Source organism: Ochotona princeps, chromosome 27 (genome assembly GCF_030435755.1).
Source record: "Ochotona princeps isolate mOchPri1 chromosome 27, mOchPri1.hap1, whole genome shotgun sequence".
NCBI classification, from domain to species: Eukaryota; Metazoa; Chordata; class Mammalia; order Lagomorpha; family Ochotonidae; genus Ochotona; species Ochotona princeps.
The window spans coordinates 12,154,395-12,178,593 of record NC_080858.1 but is presented as its reverse complement, the minus strand read 5'-3'; the positions used below and the strand labels follow the sequence as shown (position 1 = coordinate 12,178,593).

Here is a 24,199-nt window from a genome sequence, read left to right as displayed (position 1 = left end):
TCATTTCTTGAATACTTCTTTTAGCTTGACCCAGCTTTCTTTCTGCTTCCAGCTTTTTGGTTGTTTCCCTCTGGTGACAGGAAATATCTTCTATTTTGAGATTCTTTATTCTGCCTCCTTCATTCTGTTTTGGAGACTATCCACTGTATTTTTTTTTTTTTTGAGAGATTGCTGAGGTTTTTTTTTTCCAATTTTTTAAAATTATTTTTACTTCATTAATTACATTGTATTATGTGACACAGTTACATAGGTACTTGGGTTCTCCCCACCCCTCCCCAAACCCTACCACCAGGGTGGATTCCTCCACCTTGTTGCATAACCACAGCTCAAGTTCAGTTGAGATTCCCCCATTACAAGCATATACCAAACATAGAGTCCAGCATCTTATTGTCCAGTCAAGTTCAATGGCTTCTTAGGTATACCCTCTCTGGTCTGAAGACAGAGCCAGCAGAGTATCATCCCAGTCAATTGAAAGCTCCAACATACCATCAGCAAAAATTTACATCATTATGGAATTAATTGACATAGTAATGAGTAACCAATATGTTAAAAGTAAATGCGAGTTCCTAGCCACCTTCTGTGACCACCTCACTTACATTTCACTTTTAGTTTATACACAACATATAACATTCATAACATAACATGTTATACTTTTAATTTGCTCCACTGTATACGTCATTTCTGAAATGTCAACTTTCATTTAATTCATTTCCAGTGTGACATATTCCTTAAATTCCTTGAATGCCTGATTTATGTGCTTCTCATTGTTGATAAGAAGCTTAATAACAAGTGTTTTGAATTCTATATCCCCCATTTTCTTAATGTCTTCCTCAGTGAACTCTGAATTCAGCAAGGGTCTTTGCTCCTTTGCAGGGGAGTCTTGAGTAATATTCATTGTGCCTTTGTCTCTTTTTTGCTCTTGGTCACTGTACTTCTGGTTAGCAGATTTTTCTCCTTGGGACAGGTTTCTAAGCTCTGTCACCCCAGGTCTACAGTTCAATTTTACTCATTGTAGTTGGTACACATTTCTTTGTTTGTGGTCACTTGTGCCACTCCCTCCATCAAGTACCAGATCTGGGTTCTCATGTTAAATTTCCACCATGGTCTCCATGTCTCTAGCTCCTGGCTCACCAGTCTCCACCTCCTGTGATACCATGCTGAGGCTGCCCCATTGTCTGCACAACCTTTCTCCCACTTCTGATTGAAGAAGGTCCCAGGATTATGGGGACACCAAGTGTCTTATATAGCTAGGTTGTTGGTGGTGCTGATCTTGCCAGAACCTGTTGGCCGTTAGACCTGATGTCTACACGGACCTATTTTGACCCATATGGTGCCATAGTTGGTGTTATTTTCCTGTAGGACCAGTGCAGTGCACTGAGCTGAGTTGCTCCCAACTTAGAGCATGCGCAGCTCACTGTTGTCCCTGCAGTCTCAAAGCCTTTGCCACACTGTACAAAACTGCACCTGATGTGCCACTACTAGAGTTCTGCTGGCCATCAGGTCTGAGGGCCATCTGGAGCTGACTCGGGTAGAACCTGTTACAGTTCACTGAGCCCAAAATGAGTCCACTCCCATCTCAGTGCTTGTGCAGTCCTGTCCCATAGCCTTTGCCTCCTTACACAAAATGATGCCTAATTCAGCTCTAGGGGGCATCCTGGGCTGTACAATCCACCCTATTCCTGTACTGACTGTCTTGCACCTGCCACACTGTCTCTGCTCCTGATCAAATCAAACAGGCCAGCAGGATGGGCAGTTCTTTGGGTTCTCCTCCTGAGCTCCCGGTGAATGTCCCTTCCCACCTTGTTGCTGGTGGAGTTCCCACTGCCACTGCAATTCAGATCACCATTCACTGAATGCTGCTGGGGTATTGGTCACTGCAACGCCACACCATTGTACCTGCTGCGTTGCTGTGTCTGTCCATCTCCAGGCATCCCTCTGTTGCTGCTGTTCTGTTTTCTCCTGTTTCCTAGAATGTGCACTCTCTGCTTCACACTGGGTAATGTTTCCCCATCCATTTAAACATGTTCCTACCCTATGCTGCCATCCTGATTCTCCCTGTAGATACTTTTTAATATGTCTTTGAGTCATTTTCAGTTGGAAATGTTTTAGACACTTTGGACCATCTGTTGCATTTGTATTTCTAAAGAAAATATCTTGAATCAACTTAACTGAATAAATACATGTTATTGTCTGAAATGAAAGTTTTTGAACATAGATTTAAAATATGTTTAAATTCTGATGAACTGTAAGTTGTTCCAAAAGTTATTATGTTTTAACTTACCAATATGAAGAACAGACCTTATGAATTTAATATGATTCCCAAGGATAATTTTCCTCCTTCTCTCCTTCCTTTATTTTTTCTTTTCTTTTTTTTTTTGAGATTTTAATGCTTTCAAGTTATTATCACAAGCTCAATGTGTCTATAAATAAAGAACTCTAAGAGTAAAAGATGGATAGACTGCTAGCAAATAACCCTTAAAATATAGGCCTGGTTTGTGTCATTTTGAACCCCTGGCATCAGCTTAGTACATTTCTTCTATTTGCTTGGGGCAGTGAACTAATGAGATGGTTAATGATCATTGAACCCATCAACCAAAAGCCACCAAATTATTTAAAGAGGGACTGGCAACAGATAAAGTATGGACTTGTTGCAGTAGCTGGAGGAGTCTAAGTCCAGGTAGGAACCTTTAAAACCTTTGAAATTCTCTGTTGAGCACTTTTTCTCTGCAGGAAATCTGCACAAATTTTAAAAACAAAGTTTTGTTAGCTGGCCAAAATGTCCATTTTTATTTGTGTTTTCCATAAGCTTGTGTCCTCAGCCTCCAACTTCTGATGAACATCCGTTCTATAAATAGATTATCCTCAGGTTTATGCACTCTTTGAGATAGATGATAGGAACTGATAGCTTTTTAAAAAAATTATTTTTTCATGATACAGCTCCTTAGGCTCAGGGATTTCCCCTTCCACTCTTCCCAATCCCCTCTCCCTCCCAGCTGTTTTCGCCTATATTGTTCTAATAGTGTAGTCCATCATTCAGCCATTTAAGTGAATCTGGCATTGTAGGTAGAGAGGGAAACCCATAGCTCTTAAAAATGAAGTTTGAATTTCTTTCCCTCTTATATTCTATACACATGAAACTTTGAAGAAAATGGGTCTGAAATGGGTCTGAAAAACCCTGGTTAGATGCTTATTACCAAATTGTACTACTTCTCTGAAACGTGTCAATAGCACAAACATGTATTACCGTTGGACTTCAATGGACATTTTTAGAAATATGATGCCAATTTTAATTAAACAAATTCTTTTTAACATAGCCACTTACCATGAGCGATGCTTTATACTTTTTTGTCTGGTTGAATGTACTTAATTTTCTATTAATTAGGACCTCTTTAGTTTTCTATAATTAGAGTCCCCCACTGTCTATAACATATTTATCCCATATTGGTAACAACTTAGATTGTATTTAATGATTTTATGTTAGAACATTTGTTAGTGGGCCATTTATTTATTTATATGTGATCATGTATTTGCAAGTGAAACTTTTACAGTGTACAAACAGTAAGAGAAATTATAACTCAGATAGTCATTAAGTCCCTAATTGATAGATTAATGCCCAATTTTTTCCTTAGTTCACTTTTTACAGCAAAATCTTCACCGACTTTTAGAAAGTGTATTATCTTTATCTGTATTTAATTTTTTTAAAAAAAATATTTATTTGAAACAGAGCCAAGGAGAAGAGAGATCTTGCAACCATTGGGTCACTCTCCAAATTCCTGCCAGAGCACTGACTTCTTTCCAGGTGCCCAATATGGGTGGCAGGAACCCAAGGACATCACATGCTGCTCCCCAGAAAGCTGTACCAGAAGCCAGATAAACATCCCCTATGCTGAACAGCTGCTTATCTGTTTTCTGTACTTACAGTTCTGCTTTGCTGGATATTTTATACAAATGGAATCATCTATTACTGGTCTTTTGGAACTAGCTTATTTTTGCTTAACACAACATTTTCCAATGTCCATAGTAAATGTTACAGCATATATCAGGAAGGAAGGAGGGAGGGAGAGAGGAAAAGGAAAAGAAAAGGAAATCAGGGAGGTGCAATACAGATGAAGAATTGTTGTCAAAACACTACATTGAATCTGTGCTTTTTGTATGAATATCACTTTAATAGGACTATTGATAAGGACTTTGTTGTAGAAATTGTCATGCCTTGTGCTGTGACACTGACATTCTACTGTAAAGCAGATGAGATTCATACTCGACCTGCTTGCTGAGCCTCACTCCACAGCTGCCCTCTGCATGCAACCGTGCCGGACCATTCTAGTTACCACTTAGCACATTGTTTTCCACTTACTTCAGGTATGCTCTGTTTTCAGGGCATATTGCAAAAACTATAACGATAAATTAAACATGTACATACTTTTGTAAATATTACTTTGTAGACATGTATAAAGTATACAAATCTTAATTTCTATCATGAAAATGGCTTATTCATATAATCTAGACCATGATCCTAAGAGAGCATGTCAAAAAAATAGAATAATGGGAAATATAAATGAAATGAACTGTTTATTTTGGTGCCAAAACTTGAAAGCCTGCGCCTGATTTTTCTCCTTACTATGAGTTTTCTGTGAGCATTTTTAAGAGCCCTTTGGCAGAGTCTCTCACTTGCTTGACTCCGTTTCCCCACAGACATTTCTCTTCCCGAGGCTGGGAGGTGTGTGCATGTTTCTTTCCTCCCTTTGTGTTCAGCCTTCCCCTTGCCCAGTGCCGGGACCCATGGACCCTGAATGCATGTTAGTGACTAGTGATGATGACCTGGTAGCGTTTCTCATCTCCAAAGTGTGTGTGATGAACAGGAACTAAGTGATCCTTTTGCTCCCTGCACAGGTGATCCCTTCTCATCAAGCATCAACAGCAACTGGAAATATTCCCATCGTTTCTTCATTTCCATCATGGACCAAAATCAACCCACTACCGCAACAGAGGCAAAACCTTCAAAGAAACAGAGAGGAAGATTCTGCGATGCATTCAAGGTAGAATAAGTTTCATGATTCCAAACTAAAACAAATGAATGGGGAAGTTGTTACAGATATGAAGTCAGCCAATGTTAGAAAGAACGCATGTTGCATTAGAATTGTCAGTCTAAGCAGACATTAAAATGAACAGAAATGATTCACTTGGTTTTAAATTAGTCTTGGAATGTGATCATGGTGTTTATGCAGTAATATTTATAATATTTTAACAGTTTATTCCAAAATCTACAAATATTTTGGCATCTTTGAGTCTTGATGGCTTAGAAGTGTTGTTAAATGTGATTAAAATGAATATTAGGTGAAAAATCTTTTACAATTAACCTCTAATGCTTGAAGATTAATGTCTGGTAAAAATTGTTAAAAATGAAACCTTTTTAACCCTGAGCTATTTACATATTTTTCCTTAGAGAAATTTAAAAAAAAAAATTTTGATACCTAAGTAACAAGAGCTGAGGTATAAGAGGTCTGGAATGATCAAAAACATGGGTCTATACACTTACTTGATGACTTAGAAAAACCATGTAACCTTTATATTTATAAATGATCAAAAATAATTCTGCCTTTTGCTTTTATCACAAAACTAGGTGTGCATTAAATGATTTTGGAATTGTAAAAAAAAGGATTTATGTATTTGATGAAGTTCCACAAAGCCAGAGGAGAGGAGAGGAAGAGCAAAAGGAGAGAATATCTTAGATCCACTGGTTCACTCCCCAGCACGATTGCAGTGTTTGAGGGTGAGCCAGGGTCTTAGCTGGTGCCAGGAGCTTCTTCTGAGTCTCCCACAGAGATGGAGTGGCTCAGGACTTGGGCCATCTTCTACTTGCCCAAGCATGTTGGCAGAGAGATGGATCAGAAGTAGATCTATGGGGTGCTGATGTCATAGGTATCGGCTTAACCTGACAGTGCCAGGAGTCCTCTGATACCTTCAAAAAAGCATTAGGTGATATAACCAAGACCTGTCCTGTGCCTTGTAAATCCAAAACCCTCGAACCCACTGAAACATTTAAACCTTGCCATGGAGAAGCCTTGAGGGAATCACGAAGTCAGTCATACTCACCTTTTTTCAAACCAGTGTTTCAGTTTGTTTTTAGATAACAGTTGTAGTCAGCCTTATTTAACTCAATATACACATGGAATTCTAACTCAGTCCCAGAAATGTTGTATAGACACGCCTCTTTGTTTTGGCCAGGGAACATGAAGTTTGTTTTTAGAAATTACTGGTCAAGTCTTCTCTGATGAAACGTTTGAATAATATTTAAGCAGAATATCAGTTACAGGGAAAAGGTATTGATTAATACAGTTGAATTAGATGTTATATTTAGGGAGTAACAGTGAGTGTCACAGAGATTTCACCCACAGGTTCATGCAGAAGGACAGACTGGCTGAAGAAAGGCAGGCTTTCCGAGTGCTCCTTGTTAACATGTGGAAGAGAAGCTACGGGTTAGGACATGGGCAGTGTGCATAAAGCATGCTCCGTGCAGCCCGATAAAGACCAAGGAAACAAAAGAAGGCTAGTGTTTTCCAGGTGATCAGGTCAGCGGGAATTCCTGAGTGGATTCTTTAACACTCTCCCTTATTCCATACATCTAAACTCCACCTTGAGATCACACCATTCAGGATCAAGCAAGTGTGCACACATGTTGGAACTGACTTGCACATGCAGACACAGCAGGGAGGAATGTGTCAGAGTGCTCACAAGGAATACATTGGAAACACATAATAGAAGATGGTTATTTTGCACTGCCTTTTCCTCAGATTTTGTTCTCAGCCAATCAGGTTTCATGGAATTGGTCTGTCTGTGTGTCTTCCCAAATTTATAATCATCACTCAAAACCAGTGACCTCTGCCCCTGGAGGAGGGACCAGGGAGAGCTGCCTGCCCCTCCTTTCCCCTGGGGATTTTGCAATCAATAAACAACTCATTGCCCTGGTGACATTATATTCTAGTAAATAAATACAGTGAACCCACAGAAAACTGTAATATGAGCGGAGACTGCTGCAATTATAGAGTGTCTAAAGTCACGGAACTACAGTGACAGAACCTCAACATGAGGGAGTCAATGATAGAAACGTAGCAGTAGGGAATCTGTGGTAGCGTAATATGCCGATGGGATGTGGAAGATTGAACAGGAAGGATAGTGCGCCAGGAAATGAATTCGCATAACAAGTTGGCACAGTATCAAAGTAGAAAGGTAACAGAGAACATGGTAGGAAAGGAGTTACAGCGAGGACCAATGACTGTGGGTCTTATAAGTCTTTCAGAAGATAGGATATTACTAAACTTGAAGCGAGTCATTACTAGGAGTGCAACAGGAAGATACAGAGTAAGGGTTTATTTACTTGGCTTGTTGAGGTGAGACAGTAGGACTGGAGAAGCAAAAGCAAAGTGTATCAAGGGGTTGTTCAAACACTTGAGGCCTGGTGTGGTGATGGAGGCCCCTGTTAGTATGGGAAGTTTTCTAATCTGTTCTGTGGTTTTTAAAGCAAAATCCTTGACATTGGATAATGTGTAAAGAAAGGGGGATTATTTGACTTGTGCTTTGCGTAATAGGAAAGTGCAAAGAGCACTGTGCCTGAGGCTGCTGAGGGCACCCCTGGGTGTGTCATCACATAGTAAAGAAGCAGAATGGGAAACAGGGTCAGGTGGGACGGTCCCTAAGATGAGAGAGAGGGAAGGCCAGGCCAAGTCTTGTGTAAAAATTTGTCTCGTGGGAATGAATTCACTTCCTCAAGAACTGACTATTCTCTTTGTGTGGGTGTGTGTGTGTGTGTGTTCTTTTTTAAATTGTATAAATTATATTTTTATAATTTTTACATGTTTGATTAGGGTGTGAAGGGCCAAGGGCTGGAGAAAAGCAGATGAGACCATTGTTTTCACACTCTCCTTTTTCCGTTCTTTATGAGGGATGGGGAGGGAAGAGGTAAAGGGCGAAGCCACACCCAGCCTCCCAACCATCCAGGATCCCCGATGTAGAGCATGCTCCGAGAATCCTACTCAAGTGGTTTTGATAGTTGAACAGTTCTGTATTGTTGCTGATCTTGCCACTACAATCACGATGAAATCTCTCTAGAATCCACAGCCTGACATAGTCCACTTTAGAGTCTGCCCGGGTGTTCACTGCCAACTCTTTGCTAGGGTAGTTGATCCATGTGTTCTGTCCTCTGTCCTCTGTTATGGTACAGGTGTCCTCTGAGGATCCAATGTACTGCCATATCCTCCATGTGTATCTGGATATGCTGTCCACTGCTCCATCTAAGCCACTGAGAAAGCCCAGCTCTGACACATGCATTCCATGGTCAGACCATGGAAACTGCAATCTCCTCCATAGTTGGAGTTCTGAGTGCAGCAATTCAGTTGGGATTCCCAAAGAAACTTCATCTGAGGAGATCCAAGACCTGATTCTTGTGTGTGCATGCCAATACAGGATCCAGTACAATCTGTCACCCCAAACAGCCTGCGTGCGCACTGTTAGTTGCAATTGATGGGTCAGTTGTCTCCAGCCCTGTTTTCTATGTAGAGTATTGGGTGTTGCAGTCCAACTTATTCAATGCCCAACATATACTCAGCCCCCATGCAAACCAGTGAGAGCTGCAGCCCTTCAAAGTGACCCACAAAAACCACCACCAGACCCAACACCTGCCCTGGTTCCCATGCTTGACAGTATGTACAGCAGACTGATCTGGTCTGTCCCATATCCCATTCAGCTCTTACACACATCAATGGGCATTGGAGCCTAGTTCAACCCAACCAGCCCCACGATCCAGCCCACACATGTGCCAGTGGGTACCATTCTCTGTCTAGCCATGCCTGTCCCAGTCCTGGTTCTCATACTCACCAGTGGAAGTGTTAACCCAACACGGAGGTGCCCACTGTTTCCCTGCTAGCCCCACTCCCACTCCCAGATCTTGCATCCTCCAGGTGTTGCTACAGTTGAGTTTGACAGAATTTTCGCCCTGTGCCAGCATCTGCCAGCTGATACTGTGGCAAAGCCCAACCAACCCTCATCCACTCTGGCTTATGCACGTAAGCCGGACAATTGATGCAGTCCACCCAACCTGGCTTGTACCCCATCCAGCTTACATACAGGCCAACAGGTGTTGTAGCCCTGCCCACCTGGTCTGCCCCCAATCCCAGCTCTCATGCTCACCAGTGGGAATAGTGGCCCAGTAAAGTAGACCCCTGCAGCCCCACATTAGGTTTGTCCACTCTCCCCCAGGTCTCACGTGTGCTGTTTGGGTGCTGTGGCCCAGTCTGGTTTGGCCTGCATCATCTTGACACTTGCCAGTAGGTGCTATAGTCTGGCTCAATATGGCCCGCCTCCAGTTCCATCTCACCCTGGTGGGGACTGCAGCCTACCCAGCCCTGACAGCCCCACTAGCCCCCAAGTCCCTAAGTCCCTTGTCTAGTGTGGACTGGCTGGTATCGTGGTCCTACCCAGCATGACCGACACACCATTCTGGCTCGCATATTTGCCAACAGATGACATGAATTGGCCTAGCCTGGTTTGTCCCAGACCTGAGCCAAAGGTAAGCCTGTGGGTATCATTACCTGGCCTGCTCTGGGCTGCTCCTTGTCTTGGTTCTTGTGCTCACCTGCAGAGACTAGGTCCCAACAGAGGAGTTGCCAAGCTCCTCCTTCAGACTCTCTCCCAATGCCAGATCTTGCACCCATTGGCGGGTCCATGGGCCAACCTTACTTAGTTCACCTCCTGTCCTAGCTGGAACAGTGGCCTTTCCTGACTGGCACTCTTCCATTCCAGTTCTTGGCTGTTGAATGCTATATCCCAAACAAGCCTCGTCCATACCCAGACACAGCCACGGTCCCATAGCTGGGGGATCCAAACATCCACGCTACTGCTCAGACTTACCTTAACTATTTTCTTAAGACTGTGTCAGTGCCTTCATGGGAATGGAGATGGAATAATGATCTTCTTTTAAGCCCTATTTAGTGAAGATCGCCAACTGCCATCTTTTTTTTTTTTAAAATAATCTTATTAAGTTGATTAGGATACAGAAGATCAAGGGCTACAGGAAAGTGGGTAGCACCATTGTTTCCACATTAATATCATCATTTTTTCCCCTGTATCTGGGGTCAGGGGAGAAACAAAGGGAGAACTGCCGGCTTGCCACGGCAGCACCAAGCTTCTACAATACAAGCAGTTGGTGGACAGATGCTATGTAAACCCTAACTGGTGGCACAGGGACCGAGTCAGTCTCAGACAGTTCAGACTGAGGGAAAATATGTGAATATGCTTCTGAATATGAATATGAATATGCTTATGAATAAACTGAAAATTAGTGGGGAGAATAGTGGTAGGGGAAAACAGGGCTGGGAAGAACCCATACACCTAAAATATCATGGAAAATGATAAGAAGAAATCAATTTTTATAAAACAGTACTCAAATATACAACTTTAGTAGGCTGCTATTGACACAAAATTAGGAAATAATACTTTGTCCTGTAGTGATGATAATGTGAAAAGGGCTCGGAAAGGGCTTGGAAGTCCCAATTGATGGAAGAGGAAGATGGGTAGACTTTTTATGATGATTTTTACCATGAAAGTTTTTAACACGAAGTATTGAAGTAAAGAAGTAAAGCAATTCTAATTCCAAGCACACATGAGCTTGATCTTTATTAACCATTTTTCCTGTTCCCTTCTGCTCTGCCGTAGATGTTCCTGGCAGCTCTGTCACTGAGCCACATTTGTAAGGCGCTAGGTGGAGTCATTATGAAAAGTTCCATCACTCAGATAGAGCGGAGATTTGACATATCCTCTTCCATTGCTGGTGTAATTGATGGAGGCTTTGAAATCGGTAACGTTTCCATGTTAATAATCAGACTTACTGAGCCACACGCTGCTGATACACATTCCACACCACCAGTTCTCCAGCAGGGGTGGGTTTTTCCATGGATATTTGCTGAAAACAGCCGTGGTTGTCAGCATTGAGATGAAATATAAAATTTAAAAAATTAATACTTACAAACATAACAACTTTAAAATTTAGTTCACTGTGTTTTTATTGAAGAAATGATTCTTCATTCATTCAGGTTTTGCTTTCAGTACAAATAAAATATGGACTCCCCATGAAACAGTTACAGATTCCATGCCAGTGTGATATTTGATTTTCTGCCTTGCCTATACCTCTGATGCCATGGTGCACTTCAGTTGCAGAAAGTTAAACTTACAACTCTTACTGAATAAGCATATTACTGTGATAATGTGGTGGCAAATGTTGGGAGAGGAAAGCAAGGAAAGAGGACGAGGACAGGAAGGAAGGAATCCCTATGCCTTCAAAATTGCATCATGAAAAGTACTACTAATTTTTAAAAAGCAAAAAAGAGTTGCTGCTGTCTAACAGCAAATACTTACACATCACTGTAAGTTTGATTAGCTTCTTGCTTGTTTCTGACTCTGGGGATCTTTGACATCAAGTTTCACTTTGCGTTTTCCTGGACCACCTCTTCAGTTCATTATTCTTTCCGGAAAGAATTAAACTCATAATACATTTTGATTTTGGGGAAGATGTTTATTACTGTCATATTCAAGTGATAATTTGCCAGGGTATGGAATCAAAAAAAAAAAAAAAAAACTTAGAGCATTTAAAATCTCAGTGTATTGTTTCCTTAACAGTCATTATCATATCTGAGAAATTGATTCCCGTGTACTTCTTACTATACATCCCCTCTTTAGCCTGATCTTAAAAACTTACTGGTATATATCTAAGACTTTATTTCTATTACTTTTGCTAAGAAAAAAAGGTGGGTGTTGTCAGCTAAAGGGTAATTTTTGTTCATTACTTGTTTCCTTCCCTCATTTTCTTATTTTTTCCTATCTGAAGCAAACTCAGGATGGGCATAACACCTTCTGTGCATTTTCCCCATTTTGACTTTCTGAATTTGTCCCGTTTTCCCTCTTGGCCCATGATGCTTCTCTGATGCCAATCTTGCTGGTTCGTGTGATGTCACACATGTTTTGCATAGCACTACGCTGTGCAAGAAACAATTCTCTGTGTTTAACTTGCTGGTTGTGAGTGTGTGCACTCAGCTTGTTCTTGCACACCTGGGGACACTGATGGGATTCTTACAAGGATTTTTTTCTCTTTTTAATCTTGATTATTTTAGTATTTTTATCCATTGATGAATTTTAGTGATTTTCTTTCATGTTATTTTATGTCTCAAAGATCCAGTAATTCTTGGTTGCTATGTGTTTACTGTTACGTATGTACTCCTGATGAGTGTGAGTCTGTTGTGAAGTGACCGCTTTGCTTGCTCTTCTTCCCCTTTGTATCTCTTTTTTTATTTATTATTTTTAATTCATTAATTACATTGTATTATGTGACACAGTTTCTTTTTTTTTTTTTTGCTTTTCTTTTTTTTTTTTATATTTATTATTTAACTTCAGTAATTACATTGTATTATGTGACACAGTTACATAGATACTTGGGTTCTCCCCATCCCTCCCCAAACCCTCCCACCATGGTGGATTCCTCCACCTTGTTGCATAACCACAGCTCAAGTTCAGTTGAGATTCCCCCATTGCAAGCATATACCAAACATAGAGTCCAGCATCTTATTGTCCAGTCAAGTCCAACGGCTTCTTAGGTATACCCTCTCTGGTCTGAAGACAGAGCTAGCAGAGTATCATCCCAGTCAATTGAAAGCTCCAACATACCATCAGCACAAATTTACATCGTTATGGAATTAATTGACATAGTAATGAGTAACCAATATGGTAAAAGTAAATGCGAGTTCTTAACCACCTTCTGTGACCACCTCATTGACATTTCAATTTTAGTTTATACACAACATATAACATACATAACATAACATGTTATACATAACATCATATCATCTTAAATTAAGGCAAACATGTGGTATTTAACCTTTTGGGATTGGCTCATTTCCCTTAGCATTATGGTTTCCAGTTTGGCCCATTTGGCCACAAAGAACTGCATTTTGTTTTTTTTAATAGCTGAGTAGTATTCCATGGAGTAGATGAACCATAGCTTTCTTATCCAATCCTCTGTTGATGGGCATTTTGGTTGTTTCCATGTTTTTGCAATTACTGATTGTGCTGCTATGAGCATAGGAGTGCATGTTGGTTTCTCATAAAACAAGTGTTCTGGATATATTCCTAGGAGTGCTATTGCTGGATCATACGGTATGTTGAATTTGAGTTGTTTGAATATTCTCCATACTGATTTCCATAGAGGCTGTACCAGCCTGCAGCCCCACCAGCAGTGGAGTAGGGTTCCCTTTTCCCCGCAACCTCGACAACAAGTGTCGTTGGTGCTTTTATTCATGTGGGCCAGTCTTAAGAGGCAACCCTTCCAAACTCATTCTATGAAGCCAACATTACCTTAATCCCAAAACCAGACAGAGAACTAACAGATTATGGTGAACTTGTTTATTTTTAAGTATTTTAGCTCTAAACACTCTAAAGGGTACAGGATAGAAATTAAAGAAGTATTAGCCAATGAACAAATAAATTCATGAAATGATAAACCTCAGGAGGATTTTCTCAGCAGGTCTTCATTCCAGCACAATTCATTCAACTACAAATTGCTCTTGAAAATTTGGCCTTATTAAAAAAAACCCTTACTAATATTGCCAGATAATTTGAGGGCTTTCTGTTGTTTATCAAACCCATACTACTTATTTTTAGTAGTAAATGATTTTTAAATGAATGGTTTAACAGCCAATTCTCACCTTCTCCATTAAATTTCATGTTCTTAGAGAAATTGTGTCAGGTCCTAGATTTTATTTGCATCCATTTTGCAGGCTTTAATTCTACAGGACCCAATATTCGTACTCAATCAATGTTTGCCTTGTGGAATGATTTAAGTATAATTTTGTTTTCTTTCTAGGAAGTTTGTTTGTGATTCTGTTTGTAAGTTATTTTGGATCCAAACTACACAGACCGAAGATCATTGGAATTGGATGTTTTATAATGGGAGCCGGAAGCATTTTAACAGCTTTACCACATTTCTTCATGGGCTAGTAAGTGTTAACTACCTCCATGACTTCAATGACTATTACCTTGTAAATCAGTTCCAAATTTTAATGTTTCCTTTAGATTGTGTCATTCTCCCTTTTTCAGAAAATACTCTTCAAGTAAGTGTAGAAATGGCGTGTCTCTTAACGCTGTAATAAACCTACTGTTTTACTCAGTTTGACTTTTATGGGTTTGAGATATGAATAGAACCAGATAATATCCACAACTCCAAATGCAGTAAGAGTCTTACGGCATTTTGTGGGTAGCATTAGTGATTTGTGGTTTTGCCTGTTTTTCATCACACACTGTAGATCTTCCCCAGGCAACACATTGCAACATGGGAGTCCTGTCACCTATCCTCTTAGTGTTCCTCTTAATGTCACATGATAGTTTTGTTCAAAGTCAAATTTTCATGACAGAAACCAGAGAATACCAGTACCTGAGTAAATGAGAAGGTTATTCTTCACGGCAGCTGCTATCGCCAATCTGAAGATGCTGTGTCTGCTGCTTTTTGCCGAATTGGTCTGCTTTGTACAACCTTGCTGTTGTCGTCCAAGTCCTGTCCTGTTGGTCCATACAACATCACAAGGAGGTTAGAAGAAGCAAGGAAGAAAGCACAGGGCCGAAAGGCTGAGGAATGTGAAGTGTTTTCCAACAACTAATACTTTGTACTCGCTTGAATGGGTCAGAAGTTAGATTTCATGCAAATGATGCTCAGTGGCTCTGTCTGACACCGAAGGTCTTGGTAATCCCCACCTGCGCATGTCTCCAACCCGCCATCCCACAGGCATGTCCTGTTGAAGTATTCAGAAGTGAACTCATCGTTGTGACCAGAGCAGCTCATATTTTCACATTAACTTTTCAGTAACTGTTTATTTAGTCCTAAGGAGAACCAGGTCAATATCAAGGGTCCAATGCCGAATGCTTTATCTGCTGGAACCCTGTCAGCTGATCATCACCAGCCCTGCTTTGTCAAAGCTCACCATCCCTCACCAGGCTGATTGTATTGCAGCTCCCCGTAATTGCCACTATTAACTTTTTAAAATCCAAATCTAACTCTATTCTAACTTACATTCAGCAGTATACTGAAATACACAGGAAAACAAAAACCTAGCCATTTTACCTAAAATTTTCCATTTCCTGAAGTGGTTTTTCAGACGTGGTTCCTGGGGACTAGTGAGTTATTAAACAAATTCAGATTATTACAACGTTGACAGAGTAGACAGAGCAAGATAGAACAGATGAAAGTGAATGCAAATGAGGATATACATTATCCTGTAAAATTTGTTTGGTTGTATACCTGTCTGTGAGTTTGTGTATCTTGGAAGTGATGCAGAATGTGTTTCTGGCTGTTGGTTGTACTCAGAATCATACAGAGGCCCTGGCCCGTGGAGTAAGACTCAAGCTCAATTATATGTGCTTGTACCTTATCAGTTTGCTCTGTGACTATAGCCCTAGGCTCATCCTTCATTACCCACTATTGAGAACCACCTTCTACTGTTGCAGTTCTGCCAAGGGGCCACACTGTGTCATAAGTTTGGATAGAGTGTATCCGTAGTTGAATACTTTTCTGCCTCATGTATCTGTGACACTCCTTCCCCCCACCCCCCTTCTTTTCTGCTATCAGTACTGTGAAGTGCTCCCTAATGTACACACTCGCTCATCTCTAAGCAAATCTGATCCTCCCCATTTCTTTTGTCACAATGCAGAAGCTTAGATATTAAGCCTACTATATCTATCTTCTATCGGCCTATCTTGTGCAACACTGATGAAATACTATGTATTTGGGGGGAGCTGAAAGAGATACCTGGCTTATTAACACTAGGCTTTTCTTGAAACTACAGGATACCTCAGTGTTTTTGGATGTCAACATTTGCATCCATTGTAATTTCGTCTCTGTTGTTATGATCAATTTCTCCCTTATCAAGTTGAAGTGAACTAGAATTTTTTTAAACTTTTACAGAATGAGTGTGTATTGGTGTGTCCATGATATATATCTAGAGAGAGTAGTTCTAACATGTAGATAACCTTGCATGTATTATAGATTGATTTGGAAAATACTGCCCTGAATTTGTTAAATGTCATCACAAATAAAGTTCAGAGTAGGATCATTTTTTCAAGATAATTGAAAGGCATGAATTAAAAAAGTGAACGCAGGATGTTTCAGTTACTCAAGTCTTGAGCAGAATGTCAGCATTCCTAGGGATACAGCAAGGCACAAGCCCACACTACCTGGGGCAGAGTCAGCCACCTCCTTGAGTGAACAACCACTTTCACTTTCCCATCTCTCTCCCAAACTTCAGCCAGAAAATTGACCAAGAGAACTCTGGGTGTTTGAGAACACAGTGGTGCAAAGGAAGGTGACATTTCCTCTCTTTCTGGGGAGAGTGAATACATGCAGTACGCCAAGCAAAATTCTAAGTACAGTCATGCTCTTGCAGTTACAGATATTCTAAGGAAGAACATAGCAATCCATCAGAGAACTCAACTTCAAGCTTCTCCACCTGCTCAGCCTATGAGAGTCCATCACTCAATGGAACAGCACCTGAGATAATGGGAAAAGGTAAGGCTTAAAAGTGACAAGAATTCACACATTTCCAGATTTAATGACATATCAAAACTGATTGTGCTGTTAAAGGTGAGCAAATTTTGATACGTTTTAAAATGTTTCCTTTGAGGGGCTGGCACCATGTCTCAACACGCTAATATTCCACCTTCAAGTGGCAGGATTCATATGTGTGCTGCTTTGCGTTCTGGCTTCACTTCGCATGCAGCTCCCTGCTTGTGGCCTGGGAAAGCAGTAGACGATGTCCCAAAGCCTTGAGACCCTGCACCCACATGGGAGACCCAGAAGAAGCTCCTGGCTCCTGGCTTCAGAATTGCTCAGCTCTGGCGTTTTGTGGCCTTCGGGGAGTGAACCAACGGATGGAAGATCTTTCCCTGTATCTTTCCTTCTCTCTGTAATTCTGCCTTTGTAATAAAAATAAATCTTTTTAAAAGTCTTTCTTTTTAAAAATTTATGTATTTTTATTGGAAAGTCTTATATACAGAGAGGAGGAGAGACAGAGAGGAAGCTCTTCCATGAGATGGTTCACTGCCCAAAGTGACCACAATGGCTGGTGCTGCACCAATCCAAAGCCAGGAGCCAGGAACCTCCTCCAGGTCTCCCACACGGGTGCAGGGTCCCAAGGCTTTGGGACATCGTCTACTGCTTTCCCAGGCCACAAGCAGGGAGCTGGATGGGAAGTGGGGCTTCTGGGATTAGAACCAGCACCCGTATGGGATCCCAGTACGTTCAAGGCGAGGACTTCAGCCACTGGGCCAACATACCAGGTCCCAGAAAGCCTTTAGTTTTAACGTTGATTAAAAAAAAAAGTCAACGGTCTTGGTAACTTTCCACAGATCAATTAATATTGAGCAAAGAATATAATTCTTTCTTTGCTAAATTTGGTTCAGTAAATTAGAAAGGAAATATCAGGATAAGTAAGCATTTTCTTAAGCTTAGTTTTCCAATCTTTAATAGAAAATTAAATTTAACCTTTTCTTCATTTTTTCTGGATCATGGTATTATTCATTATTTGTTATTATTTGAAGCTAGCATTTTGTATTCTCAATAATCAATAGATCCCTATGATACAGTAACGAATGAATTCTGCACAGTACTATGCCTATTACGTGATGTAGTTTCAATCAAAATTACCCTCACATGTGAACCATAACATTGATGACCATAGCTTCTACAAGCACTAGATATGGAAAAGAAGATAATTTCAGGAGATAATTGAAAAAGAGCCTACATGTTTTATGAAGAATCAGGAAGTTACATAAATAAATGAAGAAAATAACTTCTCTGAAAAAAATATGAGTTACCAATCCAGTTTGAACTCATCACGTACTTTGTCATGAATTATAATTGTAAATGTTAAAACTATAGAATTTTACTCCATGTATTGAGATTTAAAGGAATTGAGGTAGAAGAAGGAAAAATGTTTCACACTTCAAGTGCATCCATTTATAAATCATTCTGGAGTTTAGTTAAAGAATTATGCTGAGGCCAGAGCTGGGGCCCACATGCAAAGCCACAGTAACTTGCAATGCCACCATTCCGTAGAAGAGCACTAGTTCGAGTCCTGGTTCCTTCACTTCTGATCCAGCTCTCTGCTGATGCCCCTGAGAAAGCAAAAGATGATCCAGGTCCTGGAGTCACTGACACCCACCTAGGAGACCTGGAGGGTGTTCTGTGTGCTGGCACTGACCCAACTCCTCTGTTGAGGCCATTTGGGGAATGAAATAGCAGGTAGAGTTTTTCTCTGTTTCTGTCTCTCTCTTCCTCTCCTGTCTGTCTCTGCCTATCAAATAATAAAATGCATCTTTAGAAAAGAATTAAAATATGCTTATATACTTAGCTGTGCAGTTCTACTTTGTTAGTCTTGAATGTATAATCAAGACTGTGCACCAGAGCATTCTTATTTGTATCTTTCCAACACAAATATTTCAAAATTGAAATATTAGCAGATGAACTCAATAGTTTATGAAATTTTCATTCAATACAATAATAGGCTGCCATTACTATCTGACATGAAAGAAATATTTACAATGTAGTAAAATTCTCAAAAACAGCATTAAGTGAAAAAACAGACTTCTATGTATTGCATATATATGCATATATATAATGTACATAAAACACATTTTACATGTTTTTGAGAGCTGACTTGCACCAGGTATATAACAAGTAGATCATTGCTATTTCTTGTTGCTTTTTCTGTTGTTTTTTTTTTTCTAAACTTCAAAAATAGAGTATGAAGCACTTGGGGAAAAAAGTAAAAACTACTACATGAAATAAATTAGTGTTGCCAAGTAGATGAATGTCTGTTAGGAATGCTTAAATTAGTGTTTCAAATGAAATGCTCTCTGGTTACACAGGTTGTGGAAAGGAATCTGGGTCCAACATGTGGATGTACGTCCTGATGGGGAACATGCTTCGTGGGATAGGTGAAACCCCTATCGTCCCACTGGGCATCTCTTACATTGATGATTTTGCTAAAGAAGGAACTTCTTCCTTTTATTTAGGTAATGCACAAAAAATCTTGAATTTCATGATCACTTATCCTGGATCTACACTTGACTTTGTTAAAGTGTTTCTAGAGTATTTCTTTCATGTCAAAAGATTATTAAGACAAATTTATAGTACAATATCATGTTTTAAATCAGGAATGAGAACCATGTACCTTAAATTCTGATACAATTTTTATCACAATTTCTTAGGTGTTTTGAATGCAATAGGAATGATTGGCCCAATCATTGGCTTTGTATTGGGATCTCTGTTTGCCAAAATGTATGTGGATATTGGATTTGTGGATCTGAGTAAGTACAATCAAACAATGGCAACATGACAGTGTCTCTCAAGTGCAAGATATTATTCTTCCACATATTTGGATTTACTCTTTCAAGCTCTTTGTTTCCTGTGTTAAGTGATGAATAGGAAGTAAATGCATGAAAATCAGAACAAAATATTACTCAGGTCCCATCTCTGCTACATATTTACAGATAAGCATAAAATGAGGAATTTTTAACCGATTCAGTGTAGGTCATTTCATCCAAAGCAACCAAGATAAAAATGCTTCTCCCCAGTAAATGCATTTTCCATTTGACAGTGAGTTGATTGTAAAGTGTAGACCTTGACAGTTTGCTGTGCAAAGCCTCCTTGTGACTCCTGTGTTCAGTCACATGAGAGTACTGCGGCAACTCCACTGTGCATTGTGATTTTGGCCATTTTATTCTGATCTTTAAAAAAATTTTTTTATTTATTTTAATTGGAAAATCAGATGTGCAGAGAGGAGAGACAGAGAGGAAGATCTTCCCTCTGCCTATTCACTGCCCAAGTGGCAACATGGACAGAGTTGAGCTGATCCAAAGCCAGTAACCAAGAGCTTCATCCGGATCTCCCCTGGAGGTGCAGGGTTCCAAGGCTTTTTGCCATCCTTGACTGCTTTCCCAGGCCACAGGCAGGGAATTGGACAGGAAGCAGGGCAGCCAGAATTAGAACCAGTGCCCATATGGGATCCCGGCATGTGCAATGTGAGGACTTTAGCCATAGGTGACCATGCCGGGCCTATTTTATTCTGATCTTACTAGAGGACTTGGCCTATGGCAGGTGTCAGTTAGAGCGTGCTGAGCACATGCGCCAAGGGTGCACATGGAAGTGTCATGACTGGATATGCGTTATAACATGGTGGTTATCCAAGAAGCCACAAACCTTTGAAGTTTTTGCTGTTAAAAAAGTAAAGCAAGTAGCCAATGAAATGTTTCCTGCCTTCTATTTGAGCCTTATGGCTTAGAGTAGGTTCACACACTGCACCTGACTTCTCTCCTGCACTTTTAGGTTAACATTACTTCTATCACTAAGAGGGCAGATATCTGTGGTGAAGGTCTTCAGTGTGTTGGTTTGATTAACTCTATGCTGTGCTTGGAAATCGTCACTCACAGTACTCTAAACAGCACCCAAATTGCATGGTGGCTTCTCAGGTGATAGTTTAACCCATTGTGATACAAAGCCAGGGTCTTTAATCCATTTTTTTCTTCCCCTGGTATGTTTATTTCATGTGAGCTACTTTCAAGTTTACAGAGTAAATACTCCCCCCCTTTTTTTGCCTTCTCCAGTATATTATTAAATTCCTCTCCAAAAAATTTCAGTTAAGTTGCTCTGCACAAGATACACATTTTCTTCCTCATTATTTATTTTTCTTTGTTGAAGCTCTTTTGTCACTTTTATACTTTTATCTTGTGTTCATTGAATGCTTTCTTGATGGTTATTTTTGACTCTAATAGTTAATTTGTACGTATCTCTGTAGCATTAGAATTAATTTCTGGAGTTTTATCTTGTTACATTACATGGACCTTGTCCTCCTGTTTCTTCATTATTGTTGATTATTTGTGTTACTGTCTTGCATAAGAAGAAACCATCACACCTGCAAGTTTTAGTGATCTGGACTTCAATGTTCTGGAGAAAACCACCAACCAATGCAGCCCAGGTTTCTGTGTTCTCCTGAGACCTTTGTGCTTATCCACACTTCATTTTGTTCTTGGGAGTTCCCGGGCACCTGGAACAGAAAGTCTCTTTGGCACCCTATACAGGGAAGACAACACACACATACATCTCAACATTCAGGGTGTTGTCCTACTCTCCCTCCCAAGGAAGAAGCTGGAGCTTGAGATTTTCACTTTCTTGGTGGATTGAAGATAATTGGAAATGTGGAATACTGAATTGAGGGGAGATCTGGTATTGACTCGCAGAATTTCTTGCAGGCTGCTTTGAGTGTGATGACATTTCCAGGTGGTGCCAGGAGCTATTTTCAGACCATTGGGAGCATTTCTTCCATAAATAAGTTCCAAATGATTTTCCAATGTAAATACCCAGTGACAATAGTTATCCAATCACATACTCATAGTAACCACCATCTTTATGTGACCTGGCAGTAACCACACCATCATGATTGAATGCTAGACCACAGCAAGTGCAACGTGTCAGCATACATGAGATGTTTTCAGGTTTCAGAGACAAGAATAGAACAACTTAGGAAGGATGAAATCAAGTTTATCTCTTGTCTATAGGGATGATAATTATTATCACCATTTCCCCTGACCGTCCCATCTTTCAGATATTATTTTTAGTGATTTGTACTTATTTTTTACAGGCACTATCAGAATAACTCCTAAGGATGCTCGCTGGGTTGGTGCTTGGTGGCTTGGTTTCCTTGTGGCTGGAACTTTATGCATTATCTCTTCCATTCCATTCTTCTTCCTGCCCAAAAATCCAAATGAACCAGAGAAAAAAAGGAAAGCTTCAAAATCTGTGTATGTGCTCAAAACAGATGAAGACAAGAGCCAAGCTGCTAATCTGACCGGCCAGGGACAAGCAGTTACTGGAACTGTGACAGGTAGCTAGTTTATATTCACAATCAGCTTGATATGGTTCATCTCTATATAATCACGCACATAAGATCAACTGGATATTTTTCTAAAACTTCTGTTTCTATTTGTAAATATTCTCTGAGTAGTAGCAGGATGAAATCAAAGGTTCCTTATAAGTCAAAGGTTCCTTATAAGTCAAACACCATTTGAAAAACACAGGGTACAATTGTAAGAGAGAAAGAGGTTATAATGTTTTGTTCATTCATTCAACAAAAGATACACAGCACCATACCATGTGCTGGTGTGAGGTAATATAATGCCTGATGGTGATATTGAAAGGTGAACAGCAAAGTACCTTAAGTCTGTGGTAATGCTAAGTTTAACTACTCTCTGTTGGAGGGATGGAAAAGGAGCAGGAAGTTAGGAAAAGTTTCTGTCTTGAAAATTCCAGTAAGAAATTCGTACTAATTCTTTTAAAAAGTTGTGAAAGTCAGTGGCAATAGTTGGAATAATTGATCTATAATAGGAATTAGCCTCCTTCAGCAATGATAATTCATTTTTTTTGAACATACACCCTGAGGATTAATGGGGAAATGCTGAGAAGTAATAATCAGAAAATGACTCAGCAGCCAAACAAGATGACTGACACAATGAGGCATTGACAAAAATTTTCTGAAATAGGAGAAATGCTGGATAATTTGAAAAGCAAAATGCAGCACAAATTCATGTGTAAATTAAGTTCTTCCTCCATTTAAATCTTCCACTTATCAACTTTATTGTTATTTTCTCTTCTTTATTACACTATATGAAAAGCAGTGGCGTGCTTGAGGCAGCTTGTATTGGAGTGTGAGAGCACAAGTCATGATGGCCGAGAAGTCTAAGGCTCTATGTTCAGGTCGCAGTCACCCCTGGAGGCATGGGTTCGAATCCCACTTCTAGCAACATTGGTAGTTTTAAATTAGCCACCATGGGAATATTCACCATAATGTATTATCATGGATATTTTGAAAAATTTCATATCAATGTATGCCAAAAAATTAGATATTAAACATTTACCAGCATGCTACTTAGTTAGAATTTTGGAATAGATGAAGATGTTAAGTGTTTAATTTGCATTATAATTGCATATTTTTGTAATTTTAGGTTTCTTCACGTCTTTGAAAAGCATAATTACCAATCCTCTATATGTTTTATTCTTGTTTGTGACATTGATACAATTCAGCAGCTTTATTGGTTTTGTAACTTACGTCTTCAAATACATAGAGCAGCAGTATGGTCAGTCCGCATCTCAGGCTAACTTTATGCTTGGTAAGATGACACTGTTGACTTGTTGACTTGTTGCCATTTGATTGTAAATGCGGTTTCACGTATTTTAAAAGCTATGATTTTAATGTATTTTTCCAAAATCTTACCAAATTTGTCAGTGTTGCAATATCATCTTTGCTCTGGATTCCAAGTTGCAGCTCAAGTCAAGTTCCTAAAGGAAAACTTTAAAAACCATGTCAAGACAGTGTTTTTGGCTGCAGTATGTTTTCTATAGCATGTTGAGATGTACTTAAAAGATAAAATTTTCTGGTATACTCTTTTCACAACTCCAGTGTGTTGGAAACACGGTTGTAAAATTCATTTTCGTTTCAAGTAGACATTCACTCAGAAGTCTGTACCAGGGCAACAGCAATTCTTTACCAAATGATTATGTTTTTGTTTATTTATGAGATGGCTACATGTCATTTTGTGAAATCTTCAACTGGAAACAATTTAAGACCAAAAAACAGTTCTATTTTTTTAAAAAAAGGTCTATTTATTTATTTTATTGGAAAGGCAGATATACAGCGAAGAGGAGAGACAGAGAGGAAGATCTTCCATCTGACGGTTCACTCTCCAAGTGACCACAACAGCCAGTATTGTGCCTATCCGAAGCCAGGAGCCAGGAGCTCTTCCCGGTCTCCCGTAAAGGTGCAGGGTCTCAAGGCTTTGGGCTGTCCTCGACTGCTTTCCCAGGCCACAAGCAGGGAGCTGGATGGGAAGTAGGGCTGCTGGAGTTAGAACCTGTGAGCATATGAGATCCCGGCGAGTGCAAGGTGAGCACTTTAACCACTAAACTTTAGTGCCGGGCCCGAACAGTCCTATTTTTAATGAACTTTGGAAGTAATCTCTTACGTATGTTTTGGTTAAAAAAAAAAAGGAGGAGACATTAAATGTTCAAGTTTTTAACATTCTGAGCAAAATGGAGTGCTTTCTTCCTGCTTGGAATGCC

The 24,199-nt window shown here is 39.9% G+C and overlaps 2 protein-coding genes across 2 annotated transcripts in view; both read left to right on the top strand.

Moving 5' to 3' along the window:
* The window catches only part of LOC131478073 (solute carrier organic anion transporter family member 1B3-like), a 37,825-nt gene extending 32,811 nt beyond the window's left edge, over positions 1-5,014 (top strand). The window contains exon 14 of the mRNA XM_058655659.1: positions 4,891-5,014. Coding sequence (XP_058511642.1) covers positions 4,891-4,894 — 4 coding nt within the window. The 3' untranslated portion in view covers positions 4,895-5,014. The remainder of the gene's footprint in view (positions 1-4,890) is intronic.
* The window catches only part of LOC131478074 (solute carrier organic anion transporter family member 1B3-like), a 39,311-nt gene that overhangs the window by 5,477 nt on the left and 9,635 nt on the right, over positions 1-24,199 (top strand). The window contains exons 2-9 of the mRNA XM_058655661.1: positions 4,891-5,036; positions 10,708-10,849; positions 13,904-14,036; positions 16,473-16,594; positions 18,955-19,101; positions 19,297-19,395; positions 21,726-21,968; positions 23,086-23,250. Of these exons, the coding sequence (XP_058511644.1) occupies positions 4,956-5,036; positions 10,708-10,849; positions 13,904-14,036; positions 16,473-16,594; positions 18,955-19,101; positions 19,297-19,395; positions 21,726-21,968; positions 23,086-23,250 (1,132 nt within the window). The 5' untranslated portion in view covers positions 4,891-4,955. The remainder of the gene's footprint in view (positions 1-4,890; positions 5,037-10,707; positions 10,850-13,903; positions 14,037-16,472; positions 16,595-18,954; positions 19,102-19,296; positions 19,396-21,725; positions 21,969-23,085; positions 23,251-24,199) is intronic.